At 40.5% G+C, this 15828-nt stretch overlaps 1 protein-coding gene across 2 annotated transcripts in view; it reads left to right on the top strand.

The window, feature by feature from the left end:
• Nucleotides 1-306: 306 nt before the first annotated feature.
• The window catches only part of FBXO8 (F-box protein 8), a 36037-nt gene continuing 20515 nt past the window's right edge, over nucleotides 307-15828 (top strand). The window contains exons 1-3 of one of the 2 annotated variants that reach the window (XM_075258344.1): nucleotides 308-417; nucleotides 7443-7540; nucleotides 14981-15291. In XM_075258344.1, coding sequence (XP_075114445.1) covers nucleotides 14990-15291 — 302 coding nt within the window. In that variant the 5' untranslated portion in view covers nucleotides 308-417; nucleotides 7443-7540; nucleotides 14981-14989. Of the gene's footprint in view, nucleotides 418-7442; nucleotides 7541-14980; nucleotides 15292-15828 lie in introns of both variants that reach the window. The other variant, XM_075258354.1, reaches the window with a different exon arrangement.

Below are 15828 nucleotides of genomic sequence, written 5' to 3'. Positions count from 1 at the left end.
TCCCCACATGACTATTGATAATGCCTGACATGGTTGGTAGTAATACACATAACATGCGTCATACTGATAACGCTGCACTTCCTGCACCAGTAATGTGTCCTGTCACACAGAACAGGGTGGAAGAGCCAACACTCATATACACACACAGACACACAGGCTGGGCGGGGCCTAACAACACAGGAACCGGAAGGGCTGAGGCCGCCGGTAATCTGCGTGTTACCATAGTAACACAACTCTTCCATAGGGATGGAGCGCTACTGAGAACACTTTTGACCCAACCACCTTGCCGTAGCCAAGTGACATCAGAGTCACATGACCTAATGAAAAAAAAAAAAAAAAATCAGTGGAAGCTTAGGAAGCTGACAGCTCGGTAGTGGAGAGGGAGAGGAGCGGGACGGCTAGTCTGATGGCACCACGGTGAGTGTCCGGCTCGTTACATCCTAGTCTTGTGTCTTGTTCGTCTTGTCCCTTTGTGGGGCGCTCTTGTCTTCTTCAGTAGCTGCTTCTTGTGTACTCTGCTACACTCCGATGTAAACAATCAATGGTGGAAGCTGACAGCCGGCAGACATAACAATGCCCTACTGTCAGGGACAGATACTCAGCTGGAGCCAAGTATGCCAGTGATCTCCTGCCTGGACTGCTGCCTCTCATAAGTGTACAAAGATAGTTTAGGGGGAGACCCCACACCAAAAAGGGCTTAATACTCTAATCCTGAACTTTAGACTATAAAGTAGATACATTAAATCATCTTAATGAATGATCATTAAGTGCAGTGGGGAGCAGCATTCACCCCTCTATATCAGTACAGACCCCATGTGTCATGTATGTGACATCAGTCCATGATTGAAAGCAATGAGGAGAAGGTGTTGGACAGGAGATTGTCATAAGATCTACGTGAAGAGCCAGTAACCTATTTATACCCTGCATATACCCTGTATTCTGCCCTCAGGACACCTGACAGTCACCGATGCCACTCTATCAGATAGTAAACTTTAACTCTCCACACATCTAACCAGGGAGAGACCGTAGATCATCTCCCAAATATCCCTTATTGATATGGGTGCTGTCCCTAATTAGCATGGAGCAGGATCCATGTCAATTACTTATACTAATTAGGGACACTGTCCAAGGTGCCTTCCTAACCAATGGTTAGGGTTTGTTGTGTTAAAGAGCTTTTCCAACCCTATATGCATTTTTGATACTAGTGATCTATTCACAGGATATATCAATATCTGATCTGTGGCGTCTAACACGTGGACCCCACGCAGATCTACTAGTTAATAATAATAATACATTTTATTTATATAGCGCCAACATATTCCGCAGCGCTGTACAATTTATAGGGTTCAGATACAGACATACATAACAAAGAACGTCATTTCACACAATGGGACTGAGGGCCCTGCTCAAAAGAGCTTACAATCTATGAGGTAGAGGGGGTGACACAAGAGGTAGCAGGGGCGGCATTGCTTATACAGAGGTCAGACAATTTTGTGCATTAGGAATTGTGATAGGCTTGTCTGAAAAGATGCGTCTTTAGTTTGCGTTTGAAACTGTAGAAGTTGGGAGTTAATCTTATTGTCCGGGGTAGAGCATTCCAGAGAAGTGGTGCAGCTTGGGATGCTTCCAGGCATTGTAAGTTGTAGCAGTGAACAGCGAGCAGAACTAATCCTGCTGTTCAAGTAATAGGAGCAGAGTAGCAGTTCCCCAGAACCATCTCTATGCAGTGGACTGGGCTGCAGCTCTGGTCCTAATACTTGAATAAGAGCAGAAGTGCTTCCACTTCCTGTCCATGCTATAACTTCTGGTGCCCATAGGCAGCTGGGTCGGCAGACCTTCGTACCGTCGAAATGTCAGACCACTACAGATCCGATACTGATGACATTTCTTGTGGATTATTCTCATCAAATGTATGTAGCAGTTTTTTCTAGCCCAAGGTAGAAATAGATCCAGCAGAATGGAGAAGTCTTTAAAGCTATGTCTGACTTTGAATAAGGTTAAAGAGGTTGTCTGGGGCGTTGTAATTGACTTACCTGACCCAGGGTCACTGTGAGATCAGGGTAAGAAGGGCCAGAAGGGAGGACATTGCTTCCAACCACATGACCTGGGGGTCGTTACATGGCTGTAATGCCAGGTTCTACCTTCAGCAGTCCTTGAACCAGGTAAGTCAGTTACAATTATTTTAAGTTTACACTACTGTCATTCTAACTGTTGATCTGATCCATTTAAGGATCAGAACAATGGACGTAAGTGTTGACAGAATGAAGCATACCAATAGAGAACCCTTCACTTGCATCTGTCATCATTCACTGTAAAGTTAAAAAAACAAACAAACAAAGCTTTCTTACATTGTGCTTGAAAGAAAGCGCCCATCTTTCTTTTTCTTTTTTTTTTTTTGGCATTATAGTGAATACAAGTGGGAGTTGCTCCTTTTATAACCTTAATTCTGTCAACACTTTAGTCCATTGTTTTGATCATATGTGTACATAGCCAATTAAAAAATTACATGTGTGATTACAGCCTAACAGAACGCTGCCAGACATGTCTAGAAGAGGATTCCATTCTTGCTTCTCATACGAAACATTAATATTTATAGCTATAGATAACCTTGCAGCATTCCTTCCTAAATATAGGTCATGCTGTGAGCACACACCTAAAGCTGGAATGACCAGAAAAAAAAAACTTTGTTAGTTGGGCTCTTTTGTTATAAGTTATTGTATATCGTGTATTTTCTAGTCAGATGGTGAGGAATTATATTTGTATTCCAGGTAAGGGCTGTACAGTGATATCTTTCAAAGACGTGCCCTTATTCACACCATATAGTTGAGGTATACATTTCCTATCAAACTGCGATACATAATGACTTTTTATTTATTTATTTTAAATTATACCTGATATGGATTTCTAGAAAATATGTGTTCTAGAAATAGCATGTTATGTGTTCTAGAAATAGCATGTTATGTGTTCTAGAAATAGCATGTGCTAAAAATGAGCATTTTTTTCTGTATCAGAAATCTGTCATAAAAAAACAATAATAAATTCCTCCATTGTGTGAGATTTTCAGTTAGTTGCCTTCTTTGCCAAATTATCTATTTCTCCTTGCTATAAGCAAGGAGACTATTTAGTGGCATCTGTCTATGAATATATGATATTGTATTTTTTTAAGATCAGATATTGCTGGCCTGTCCTTGTGAGTATTCAAGTGAATAGAAACTGAGCTGCGATAGTGTGGCATGGCCACTACACAACCCATGGAGCTGTCCACTTGTGAAGACAGCTGATTGGTAGGATCTCCATAGTCTTAGGCTCCGTTCACACGGGGTACAGAATGGCAGATTTTGGTCCTGATTGTGATGCGGGAAGCCGCATCAGAATAGCGCCAAAATGCGCCTGCCACGACTATCATGGCTTCCAACAGTCGTGGCTTCCCGCTTTGGAGTAGGCCCAAATGAATGGGCCTAGTCCAGAGGGTGCTGCCACGAGGCGGACGCCGAGGCTGAATCAGCTGCGGAATCCACCTGAAGAAAGAGCAGCTCGCTTCTTTTTTCCGTGAGCGGCAACATGCCGCTCACGGAAAAAAAGTAAGCTAGCGGTCTATGTACATCGCTATTTTGAGGGGGTGGATTATGGTGTGGATTCAGCGCCAAAATCTGCCCCCTCTTGCCCCGTGTGAACGAGCCCTTATACTCATGGTATGAATACTCCTGAGTGAGTGGTAACTTAGCTGTAATAACGTGACACAGCCGCTACACGGGGGACTTTATTAAGACTGGCATTCTCTACACTATTCTGGATGAAGACCACTACTGGCGCTAGCTATTAAAAGACTTCGAACTCTTAGGCTAAGGCCCCACATTGCGGAAACGCAGCTTTTTTTTGTTGCAGACTTTGTTGCTTTTTTTTTTTTTTTGAGCCAAAGCCAGGAATGGATTGAGCAAAAGGTAGAAGCATAATAACTTCCTATAAATTCCCCATTCCTTTTGTAGCCATTCTTGGCTTTTGCTCAAAAAAAAGGAACAAAATCTGCAACTAAAAAAGCTGCGTTTCCGCAACGTGGGGCCTCAGCCTTAATGTTTAAGATGCACTCCAGTGTGCCAGAATAGATCTCTACACCAGTCAGGAACTAGTTTACATTTCCTTGCATTGGTCCCCTTCCATTTTCAGAAAAGTTTCAGCCTGGACACAGAAATGCACATCTATAATGTAAAAAAGGCCCAAGCACCAGAAGTATTGTGGCCTACTGTTTTCTGACGTAGAGGACGCAGTAAATCCCCCCTGTGCAGGTCTCTTGAGTTCTGGCTCTGTACACTGTGCTAAGCTGATTGGTGGGACCCCCACAATATTACGCAGCTCATGTATCTGTATCTGGATCATTAATGTTTGATCTTTGACAACCCAAGTCATATCATCTCCTCACAAAGACACAAAACAATAAAAAAAAGGTTTTAAAAGATTCCCACCTCCCAATACATATTAGTGTATTGTGAGGTGGGAATCTTTTAAAACCTTTTTGTATTTTGTTTGTGTTTTTGTAGATCTAAAGTAGTTGTTCCCCAGAATGGAAGGCCATGCGCTATGAGAATTGTGCTTGTGGTTAGAGGCCTAATTTAGATACAAGCTTATCTACAATAAATCCCGGAGTGGATTAAGATAAACTAGGTCATGCAGCTTATCCATATGGATTGTGCTCAGAAAAATAATAATTTTTCAGTGTATGATATATAATAATGTGATATGTAATAGAAAATATTTGATTATTTTATATTTTCATGGAACATATGGGACGTTGAAGGTATGTAATATTTTGTATTTTTAGGCATTTTATGTTTGTGTGAGTTGAGTGAGGTAATACTGTATATGTAGTAAAGCTGAGACATGTATTTTGTAATGTTGTTTTTCTTAAAACCATGATTGACAGAAATATGATCTGTACGAGACGAAATGAAATCCGTGGCTCAGACGTGTCAGTAATGTAGTGGATGTTGTGCGCCATATTTAGTCCCCTCTTTTCATACATTTTAATGCATTGTTTTATTTATTCCATATTGAATCTAGCAGGGAGTAGAGCTACAAACTCAATATGTGGGATATATAGTGGGACACAGCCTCCAGGACGGTAGAAGCTATTGTGTTAATGTGCCATAGTGAAAAATGAGTTGTTGTAATAACAAAATCTGTTGAAGGGGCTATCACATCTCGGACATGTATTACATATCTGCAGAATATGCCATAAATGTCCGATTGATCAGGTCCCGCCTCTGTGAAGTATAGCAATGTCCTTTCCTTCATTTTGTAGCCACCTTAGCTGTGGAGGTGGCCTTGCTTTCATGGCTCTCTCCATTCATTTTTATGGGAGTTCCTGTCTATATGCTATAAATGTCCCATACCGTATATACACATATATATATATATATATATATATATATATATATATATATATATAACCCTTCAAAGAGGGCATGTCTATTTTTGCTACATATCTTCTTAAAATTCTGTGTTGTGTTGTGTATAAGTAGACCGATTGGTATCACCTTTTCTCTTGTCAGTAGGGGTGTCCAAAAAACAATCTGATTCTGAAAAGACACAGCCAGCACTGTTTAACACCTCCCTCCTAAATGGTGACACCCAGTTGTCTAGTTATTTTTACAATACCAGGAGGGGTATTAGAGGGAACGGCACAATGCAATTCTATAAACTTTATAAATATGCAATTATTTTATAAGAACTACAAATATATACTAAAGAAACATATCACCAAAGGTAACATCCCTTCCATAATCTACATTATCTGCTTTGGATATTGACATAAAGGGTAAGGACAAACGCTCAATTTTTTTAATACAGTTTTTGTAGCCCAAACCAGTCCTAGACAGAAGCAAGAACCTTTACTGAACGCAGCGGTACAAGTAGCATTACTCATATATACACAGTTTGGCCTTTGGAACAAAATAAAAATCATTGTGAATGAAGTGATAAAATGTGAAACAAGGAAGCAGATCTTCTGGTTAATCCCTGTATGTACCCAGCAGGCACTCTTATTTATTATCTGTATATTCTGAACATTGACTCTCATAGTAAATCCAATAGTTCTAATACATCAGCCATAAACTCCATATAGAGGACCTGTCACGTCTGTTATGTATGTTATGTTATGTCTTAATACTTCTATTTTCCCTGATATAATAACACTGGAGTATCTTAGAAATCTACATTGTACCATGCCTTGGCTATTTCTCCTACAAATCTATGAATACTGGATGTTACCATTTCCTTTGTCACTCTATTGAAACATTTGTAGGAGGAGTAAAAGAGGAACGGTACAACACACACTGTAGTTTTAAGAAAAGATACTCTAGAATTGATATAGTTTTTAAGGAATACAAGTATTCGCTAAGGGAGCGATCACGCTACCGTCATTGTCCGACAGGTAGTGTCCGCTCCTAGTGTCTGTTCAAAATCTCGCACGGACATTAGGAGCGGACACTAGCTGTGTCCGTGACAGTTTTCATTCATTTAAATAGCGATCAGGTGCGTTCTGTTGCACTCTGTGCCTGTCCTTAAGTGTCCGTTTGTAAAGATGTCCGACTTTTCAAGCGGACAGCAATACCTGACATGTAGGTTTTTTCTGTCCGCTTGAAAAGTCGGACATCTTTACAAACGGACACTTAAGGACAGGCACGGAGTGCAACAGAACGCACCCGATCGCTATTTAAATGAATGAAAACTGTCACGGACACAGCTAGTGTCCGCTGCTAATATCCGTGCCAGATTTTGAACGGACACTAGGAGCGGACACTACCTGTCGGACACTGATGGTAGTGTGAACGCCCCCTTAAACAGACATTTGAGGTGACAGAAACTATCATGGTACTGCTATACTTCATCATTGCCATGGAATAAATATTTCAACCTCTGACCGCTTAAACATTATTAGCTATTAATAGGTTAAATACTGTCTTGAATTATATGTGTATATGTCACACATGTTACTCTAGGATCACAACCGTGTTTCAGTCTCTATAGGAGAGTACACTGTAGATTTGGCCAAAACTCAGCAGAGCGAGAAGTCCTGCCAGTTTCAGTTTAAAAATGGTGTACCCCATTACAGTCTATGGTGTCCTCAAGTAACGCGGTTTTAGCAGAAGGGGACCTGAACGAGGTATAACCAGTGCTAGTGTGAACCAAGCCATAGAGGAAATGATGGCTAGGTTTGTGATAAGAAGAAAGTTCCTGCGTTCATGATCATATCCACTGACAACCTATTTTGACAACAGACTGTCACCACTAAGATGGTTACAGATAGTCTTTAAAACTCTGCAAAATGTAAATTATTTATTTGCAGAACTGTTTGTCTACAAACTTAAAGTGCTTTTCCCAGAAACATAACAGTTTTTAGTATTTAGTTCTGTGTTATTCATCGTGCTTCGACATTATTGTTACAGAGTGTAGCATGAGAGTCCCGTTGATCTGCCGGTGCCCCTAGAAGAGCATGAACGCACATTGAGGAGCTGTAGGGCTGCGCTGCATCTTCCTTGCTGAAGTAAGTCATCATTTCATTTTATTTGCATAGTGTATAAAACAAATGCCTTTTTCTTAAGACGTTTATTTATTATGGACTTTTAACGTGCCCATACACCTTCTGTACCTGTTGCCCAAACACTTAAGAGAAATAGCTCTGAAACCCTCCATAACCAAGCATGCTTCATTTCTCCCCGGGTGCATGTGATCTCATTAGGAAGAGGGCACTAAGACTTTGGCGGTGACTTATATCACTTGTGAATTCAACATGGCAGATCTTCTTTTTCTCCAAATTAGCCTGTACATCAAATATTCATGAATCAGCTGGATTGACAAGTGTAGCCGTATTTTCAGCTGAGAGTCTGCACATTTACCAAATTATGGTGTTTTTCACTCAATGATGCTGCTACCCAGAGAAGGGAATACCTTGTGCAGGAGCCATCCCACGACTACATTGAGATTTCATTGTTTAAATCCGCTGTTGGACAGCGCTGGAGATGTTAGTGGGGATGGCCTTAAAGGGGTATTCCCATGACGCTTGTTCACTAACCTGCAGGCTGTTGTGCTCTCTTCACTTCCTGCTTTTCTTGGCACATTGGTGGGCGGGGTTTCACTTGCACAGTATTGGTTGTAAATGAATTACCACAGTGTGAAGCTGATGTAGCAGAGCTGGATTTAAGTCAGTTTGCATTACATACAGAGGTAATGGACTCCCTATCTCAGCCCTTATCAGCCAAATTCAATTAAACCGACTGATAAGAGCTAAGAAATCCCGGAGCTCTCTGAGAAGCAGATTTTACTTTCCCATGTTAGAATATGAAATGAAATCTGTGCTCTGATTGGTTGCTAAGATTTTTATCTTCGACTGTTTCAATAATAATGAGGCTGGTAGCATGCCAAACCATTTGAGTTCCTTATCGAGGACATCTCACAAGACAAAGCGAGGGGCCGGCTTACTCCAGGAGATATAAAATAATAGAAATGAAGTTAATGAAGGAATATAAATAAAATAAAAGGAATGTAAAGATTGTGACTAACCCTGGCTCTGGTATATAAACTTCCAGATATTCAATCTATTGAAATAAAAATCTTTAGAATGTGTGAAAATTCCTATAAAAGAGCAGAATGTCTTGAGTGACAATGATGTCACATATTTGTCAGTCTGCAGTTTTTCGGTCATGGCGTTCCCTCTGGTAATTGGGTCTGTTTACCGTACCTTTTTCCTGCACCGTCTAAACAATATTGTACTCTTGTCCTAATGTAAACAGTCTCTACCTCATTTCACCTCTCCGGCTGTCACAGACGTATAGGACAGGGTGGTCTGCACAGTGTTACTGGCCTCCAAAGCTTCTTTTTACATCTTTTTGCCTGTGATCTATTTTAAGAACACTTTCCGTCAAATGTTTTCTTCACTTCATAAAAATCCAGTGGTGTTATTGTCCTGTGCAAAGGTTTCAGCTCAAAATATCTCTATCTATCTATCTATCTATCTATCTATCTATCTATCTATCTATCTATCTCTGTTGTAGTAGTACAAATCCCTGAGGAGATGGATTGGTAACCTATATTATGACTATAAAATGACCTACATGACAAATATATATATATATATATATATATATATATATATATATATATATATATATTTTATATGTGTGTATGTATTATTCATCCAGATATTACCAGTGTAACTTAGAATGTGATTTTTAAATACCCAAACTATGATAGAAAATAAAAATAATACAGGGTTTTTTTTTTATCACTCATCTCTATGTGGCTGGATCATTGTACATAACAAGCCCTCTTAGCTCTTGTGTTTTCCTATTTCCCCATAGAATGTAAGCTCTTGTGAGCAGGGCTCTCATTCCTACTATTGTTTGATATGTTGATTCTTTGTCACATTGTAATGTCTGATATTGTCTTTTTGCGTGTCCTCTGATTTAAGTCCTGCAGGATTTTTTTGGTGCTATAAAAAATAAATTATTTTTATTATTATTATTATTATTATTCACTCTCCAATTTGCAGCCCAGCAGAACAACAAATCACTTTTGGCTGTTGTGGTTTAGGCTGACCATATACATCAGATACCTGGCTGAGTATGCATGTGTGCGAAATAGATAGAGGGGGGAAAGCTGCTGCCAGACTCTGGTGGCAGCTTATTCCCAAAATCAAACATGCCCATTACTTCTCTCCCTGATATTTCCCATTACGGGAGAGTTTGGAGGTCCCATACACATTGATGAAACAATGTATTGACTTGATGGGTTACCAGTGGATACGACCATGGATTTAGGAACTTTCTATGGTCTGGAACTTGTCAGAAACCCAGCCATGATTTCCTTATTGTGGGCAGGTTATGGGGGGGGGTTTTGGGAGGGGGGGGGGTTGTAATGCACTGTCATTGCTAGGTTTAAGATAAATGCCAAGCATAGAAAGTACCTGCATTCATAGTCGTATCCATTGGCAACCCATCAAGACAACATACTGTCACCACTTAGATGGTTAGAGAAAATCTTTAAAACTCTGTTGAATTTTTTTAATTATTTGTATTTGCAAAAAAATGTAAATTTTAATTATCTATAATTTTATATACAGTTATGTCCATGGGAAAATCCCATTAAGTGCTGAGTCAGCGAGTTTGAGAGGAAATAAGTTTTATGGCCGCTTTCCAATTGCATATTGTGTTTGGGAAGGAAAGGTCAGGATGTTAACTGTGTCACTGACCTTATGATATCTTAGTTTATGTGTACTGGTGAACATGGAGGAAGAACAATCAACGGGCTTAAAAAAACAACTTGTCTTTGTCAACTCACTGCAACCAATCATAGCAAGTTATAAAATGAAAGCTGTGCTGTGATTACTATGGGCAACAGAGGAAATTTTTATTTGAAACACTTTAAAGGGCTCTATCATTGGAAAAAGTCATTTTTAACTAATCACATCCTTGCATAGGCTTTAGAAAGGCTATTCCACACCTACCTTTTGTATGTAAATTGCCTCAGTAGATTTTGAATAAGTCTGTTTTTATTCATGGGCTAATTAGCTTCTCCGTGCACCCCGGAAGTCTCTTTGTGCACTGTCTTCTGTATATACAGCACAGGCTGCTGCTGCTGCCTCCTCCCCCCTGCTCTCATACATAGCACACAGCAGGGAGAGGAGAGCTGGCTGACAACTTCTTGTGCACTGAGGAAGCTAATTAGCAGGTGACTAAAAACTAACTTATTCAAACACTACTGAGGCGATTTACATACAAAAGGTAAGTGTGGAATAGCATTTCTAAAGGCTATGCAGGGATGTGATTAGTTAAAAATGACTTTAGCCAATCATTGAGCCCCTTTAAAGGGGTTTTGTAGCACTCAAAAACATGGCTTTTTCTCTGGAAAGGAAATCATGCTCATGACACACATCTCCATCCCACTGAACTGAATGGGACCGAGCTGTAATGTGGCCATTAGACATGATGCTACTTCATGAGAAGAAGTCCTGCATAACTCCTTTAAAGGTGGCTGTATTTTCCTCATGGCGCTCCAGGATTTTTCCAGTGAAAATCCCCATTGCATGGCCTAAGGAAAGGAATCAGGTGAAGTCCCATGTCCTTTCCATAGACTGCTAAGACCACCTATTGGCTTCAGCGGTTGCATGCAGCAACGAACTCTATGGGAAAAGCCACAGGGACTGGACAGTGGCCTGAGACACTGGATCAACAGGGACAGGTAAGTATGATTTATTTATTTTTTTCATCCTCCTGCTGCAGTAATACAATATCCTAGACAAACCTCTTTAATGAATCTTTACCAATAATATGTTCCACAAAGTAGAGGGTAGTACACACTCGCCACAGTAAGCAGGCCAGTGTAGATTGAATCTCATTGCTTGACAGACTCTTCCTTGTATGTAAAGTTGCTGACACAGTTGTTGCTCTGCACTGTCTCTTCCTCTTCATTTTTCTATTCTTGTCTCCTTTGATAGTCTTCAGTGTTAAAAGTGTTGCCCAGGATCTCAATATCTTTTGATACCCTGTTTCCCCAAAAATAAGTCATCCCCTGAAAGTAAGACATAGCAGAGGTTTTGTTGAATTGCCTAATATAAGGCACCCCCCAAAAGTAAGACATCCCCTAATAATAATAATCTTTCTGCGCAAAGACTGTATGAAGAAAAACATTGCAGCCGGCTGAACGCTGTGTGCGGTGCTCCGTGTGCACAGGTTTGCCGGCTGCTGAAGCCGCTGCGATACATTTTATCCACTGTTCCTGCTGCTGTAGGATGAGCTGGGAGATGCCTGCTGTGTATACATTAAGCATCATATGCGGCGGGGGGTCCACTCTCCCAGCTCATCCCACAGCAGCAGGAACAGTGGATACAACATACGGTATCACAGCAGTGGCAGCAGCTGGCAAACCTGTGCACACGGAGCACCGCACACAGCATTCAGCCGGTTGCAATGTATTTTCTTCATACAGTCTTTGCACAGCATGCACATCTCAGCGTAGCGCAGTGGTGGCAGCAGCACACTAAAATAAAATAAGACATCCCCTGAAAATAAGACATATCATATCTTTAGGACCAAAATTTAATATAAGACACTGTCTTATTTTCGGGGAAACACGGTACTAATGAACCCGATCACCAGAAGTCATACACCAAGTATACAGCCGGAAGCATCCCTATTCCTATTCAAGTGAATGGGAGCAGGGATGCAGTTCCAGGCTCCACCACTACAGTGTAGGGTGCTCCATACACTTTACAGAGCTTCTAGTCACTACAATGTAGTGGTAGCGCCTGGAACTATAGCCCCGCTCGTATCCACTTAAATAGGAACAGGGCTGCTCATGGCCCTATACTTAGTTGTTTGAAAGTACGGTATTGCTCACTATTGCAAAACTCACATTTTAATCATCACTTTAACTGATTTGTTTTGTGCATATAAAAAAAACTGATGCTGAAAACTTACGGGAAATGGATCAGTTTCTGTGGGGGGGAGGGGGGGTATTTTTTTGTATTTTTCCGTGGTCCACAAAAATGTGATATGTCTTGCTTTTTTGTCCTACAGAAACTGATCCATTTTTATCCAGTGTTGACTATGTAAACCGATGATCTTCATAACCCGCCATATCAAACTAGCTAGGTTCACCTTGTGAGTCGGTGTGTCCATTTTATGTCAATATGCAGTAAAGCTCTTTGGAGCAATGAGGATGCTGCCACTTACCTCTTCGCAGCAGTGGCGATGCCTTCATTGCTCCAAAGAGCTCATTTACAAAGGGAAAGCACTGTTTAGGTTAGATAGATTGAGTTAGGTGAATTTAATATGCTGGGTTTGGTGACAGGCTCCCTTTAATGAGGTCCTATAAATACTTTTGATGTATATGATAGGAGCTGTAAAGGGATTCTGCCATTAAAAACTTTTTTTTTTTTTCTCATTCCCATGTCAGAATAGCCTTAAGAAAAGCTATTCTTCTCCTACCTTTACATGTCTTCTTCGCCCCGCCGTTCGGTTAAAATTCTGTTTTCTGTCGGTATGCAAATGAGTTCTCTCGCAGCACTGGAGGCGGGCCCCAGCACTCAAACAGCACTGGGGGCGTCCCCAGTGCTGCGAGAGAACTCATAATTTTAACCGAACAGCGGGCCGAAGAAAACATCTAAAGGTAGGAGAAGAATAGCCTTTCTTAAGGCTATTCCAATGTGGCAAGGTGGAAAAAAAAAGTTTTTAATGGTAAAATCCCCTTAAATATCTGTAATTCTTTGCCTTCCATATTTGCCCTTTGTATATATACATCAAACAGTTTCTTTTCTCTTTGTCTTTACATTTATTTTGATACCTTTTCTAGAATTGTGACCCGCTCTTTTAATCTTCACAAGACGTTCCTTTTTTTGCTCCAGAAAACTGCTGATGGTTCCTGAACGCAGATCAGTCGCTCAGGACCAATGATCAGCAGAATTTTAATATTTAACATTAGATTATTCTGTAATCTGAATTGTATTTCGGAGGATCAGCATAATGTCAGCGTGAAACAAGGGGAAGACACTTCAAAGATTTTCCTTGTACAGAGAGTACTCTGGAAAGTTTACTTTTTGGAAAACATTCTTTAAATATTTATAGCTGACATCAAGCGTTTCCTGCAGCAAGAACTTGATGTATTCATGAAAGTGGTTTGATGAGCCAATAATTTCTGTATGGACCCTGGATATTTAAAGAGGAAGTCCACCCTTTCAGATTCATATCCCAAATGTGTGAACTGCAATCCACTCAGCCAATCATGCATTTTCCACTAAATAAAATATAGATTTACATCAGAGAAACTTATGGTCATACGCTTCAGGTACTTTTGGCTCATTATTTGGCCTTTACCTATCCCACCCCTCTCATCCTCCTACCCCCTTCATACACAAGCATGCTCAATACAGCCATGTATGTATGTGTTCAAAGTGTAGAAAGGGGAAAATGCATATTCTTATCCCTTCTAAGAACAAAGAATGGACATGTTAGGGGCAACACGGTGGCTCAGTGGTTAGCACTGCTGTCTTGCCAGAGACAACATCTGCAAAGAGTTTGTATGATCTCCCACGTGTTTGCGTGGATTTCCTTCCATACTACAAAGACATACAGATAGGGGAAAAATAAATAAATACAGTAAATAAATGTACATTGTGAGCCCTATACAATTTAAAAAATAAAATAAAATTGGACATGTTGAAATTCCACTTTCCACTCCCTTAAAGGGAGAATCGGGAATCCGCCATACACGTTAGATTGGCCAGAGATGGCACATTAACAATTATTTTAGTGCACTAACACATCTGGATAAATTATATTAACGCTGCAGATATTCTGATTAAAAATATCCTGCCATTTTTTATATGCAACCCTATGTTTCTATGGTTAGAGACTACAAAATATGCCATGTGTAGTCTGATCCTTCTGGGGTGCATTATTCTGTCCCACATGGGGTTAGTAAAACAGGAATTAAGAATGGAGTAATAGATGACTGCAGGATGACACTTCATGGGGATTGGTCATAGTCTGTAGTTATGGCTCACATTTTTACACTTACTCTACAACCACCATGAACGTACTCTCCACTAGTGGATTAATATATATCCTGGTTGTCTGAAAGATATCAGATATCTCTCTGAGAACATACAAACTTCTTGCAGATGGTTTTTTGCCCTTGGCGGGATTTGAACATCAGGACTCCAGTGCTGCAAGGCTGCAGTGCTAACCACCGAGCCACCGTGTGGCCTCTTAATCTTTATATTTCTGACTCATCTGGGCTAGGCTGGTAGCTAGAGCACTGAAACGAGACCCTTGAAGGATATAATGTTCTCACTTTTGGATTGCCATCTATCTGGTTAGAACTGCTTTAGTAGTATATTACATTACATCTTGCCTTTTATTGACAGTTCTTGTCTTCAGCGAGCACAGGGTCGATGTCTTGAACTAATATTACTATTTTTCTTGAACAGGTATCACAGATGGGTCAAGGGCTCTGGAGAGTTGCAAGAAACCAGCAATTTCAGCAAGGATACATTGACAATAGCTTCTTGTCCACAGAACATGATAGCAATATGAACCATCGGAGACACATGCAAGGAGGCATGGATCTCTACCATTTACTGAAAGTGAGAAAAGCAAAAGATGAACAAGGGTTTATTAATCTTGAAATGCTGCCACCCGAGTTAAGCCTTACTATATTATCCTATCTCAATGCAACTGACTTGTGCCTGGCATCCTGTGTATGGCAAGACCTGGCTAATGACGAGCTGCTTTGGCAAGGGTAAGTCGAGTTTCCAGAGATATCATTGCAGTCCCCCCTAGTGTAAACTGTACACACTTGTCTATAGGGATATTTTCCGTTCTATTCACATTTAGTTTTTTTTGTTTTTGTTTTTGGAATTACTTTTCTTATACATAGCGAATTTATTATCCTGATAACACTGTACACTCATTGACCTAAATTGTAACAAAAAAATGCCCTTTTTGAAAAAGAACATTTTGTATTGAACATTCTTCCCTTACTCCATTACAAAACCCTCCATATCACTAACCTAACCCCTTCACCCTCACTGACTAGCGATTCCACCCATTACTAGCCCCTCCCACCTTTCCTGTCTCACTAAGCCTAGCGATACCGCCCGTTACTAGCCCCTCCCACCCTCCCTGTCTCACTAAGCCTAGCGATCCCGCCCATTACTAGCCCCTCCCACCCCCCTGTCTCACTAAGCCTAGCGATCCCGCCCATTACTAGCAACTTTAAATTTGCAACTTTTATCCCATTCTGAGCCGCTCACACCACTTTCTAGAAAAAGGGAGA

The sequence above is a fragment of the Leptodactylus fuscus genome, chromosome 1, assembly GCF_031893055.1.
Source record: "Leptodactylus fuscus isolate aLepFus1 chromosome 1, aLepFus1.hap2, whole genome shotgun sequence".
Taxonomy (NCBI): Eukaryota; Metazoa; Chordata; class Amphibia; order Anura; family Leptodactylidae; genus Leptodactylus; species Leptodactylus fuscus.
Note: the sequence above shows the minus strand (reverse complement) of the source record. Positions and strands in the feature narration are given on the sequence as shown.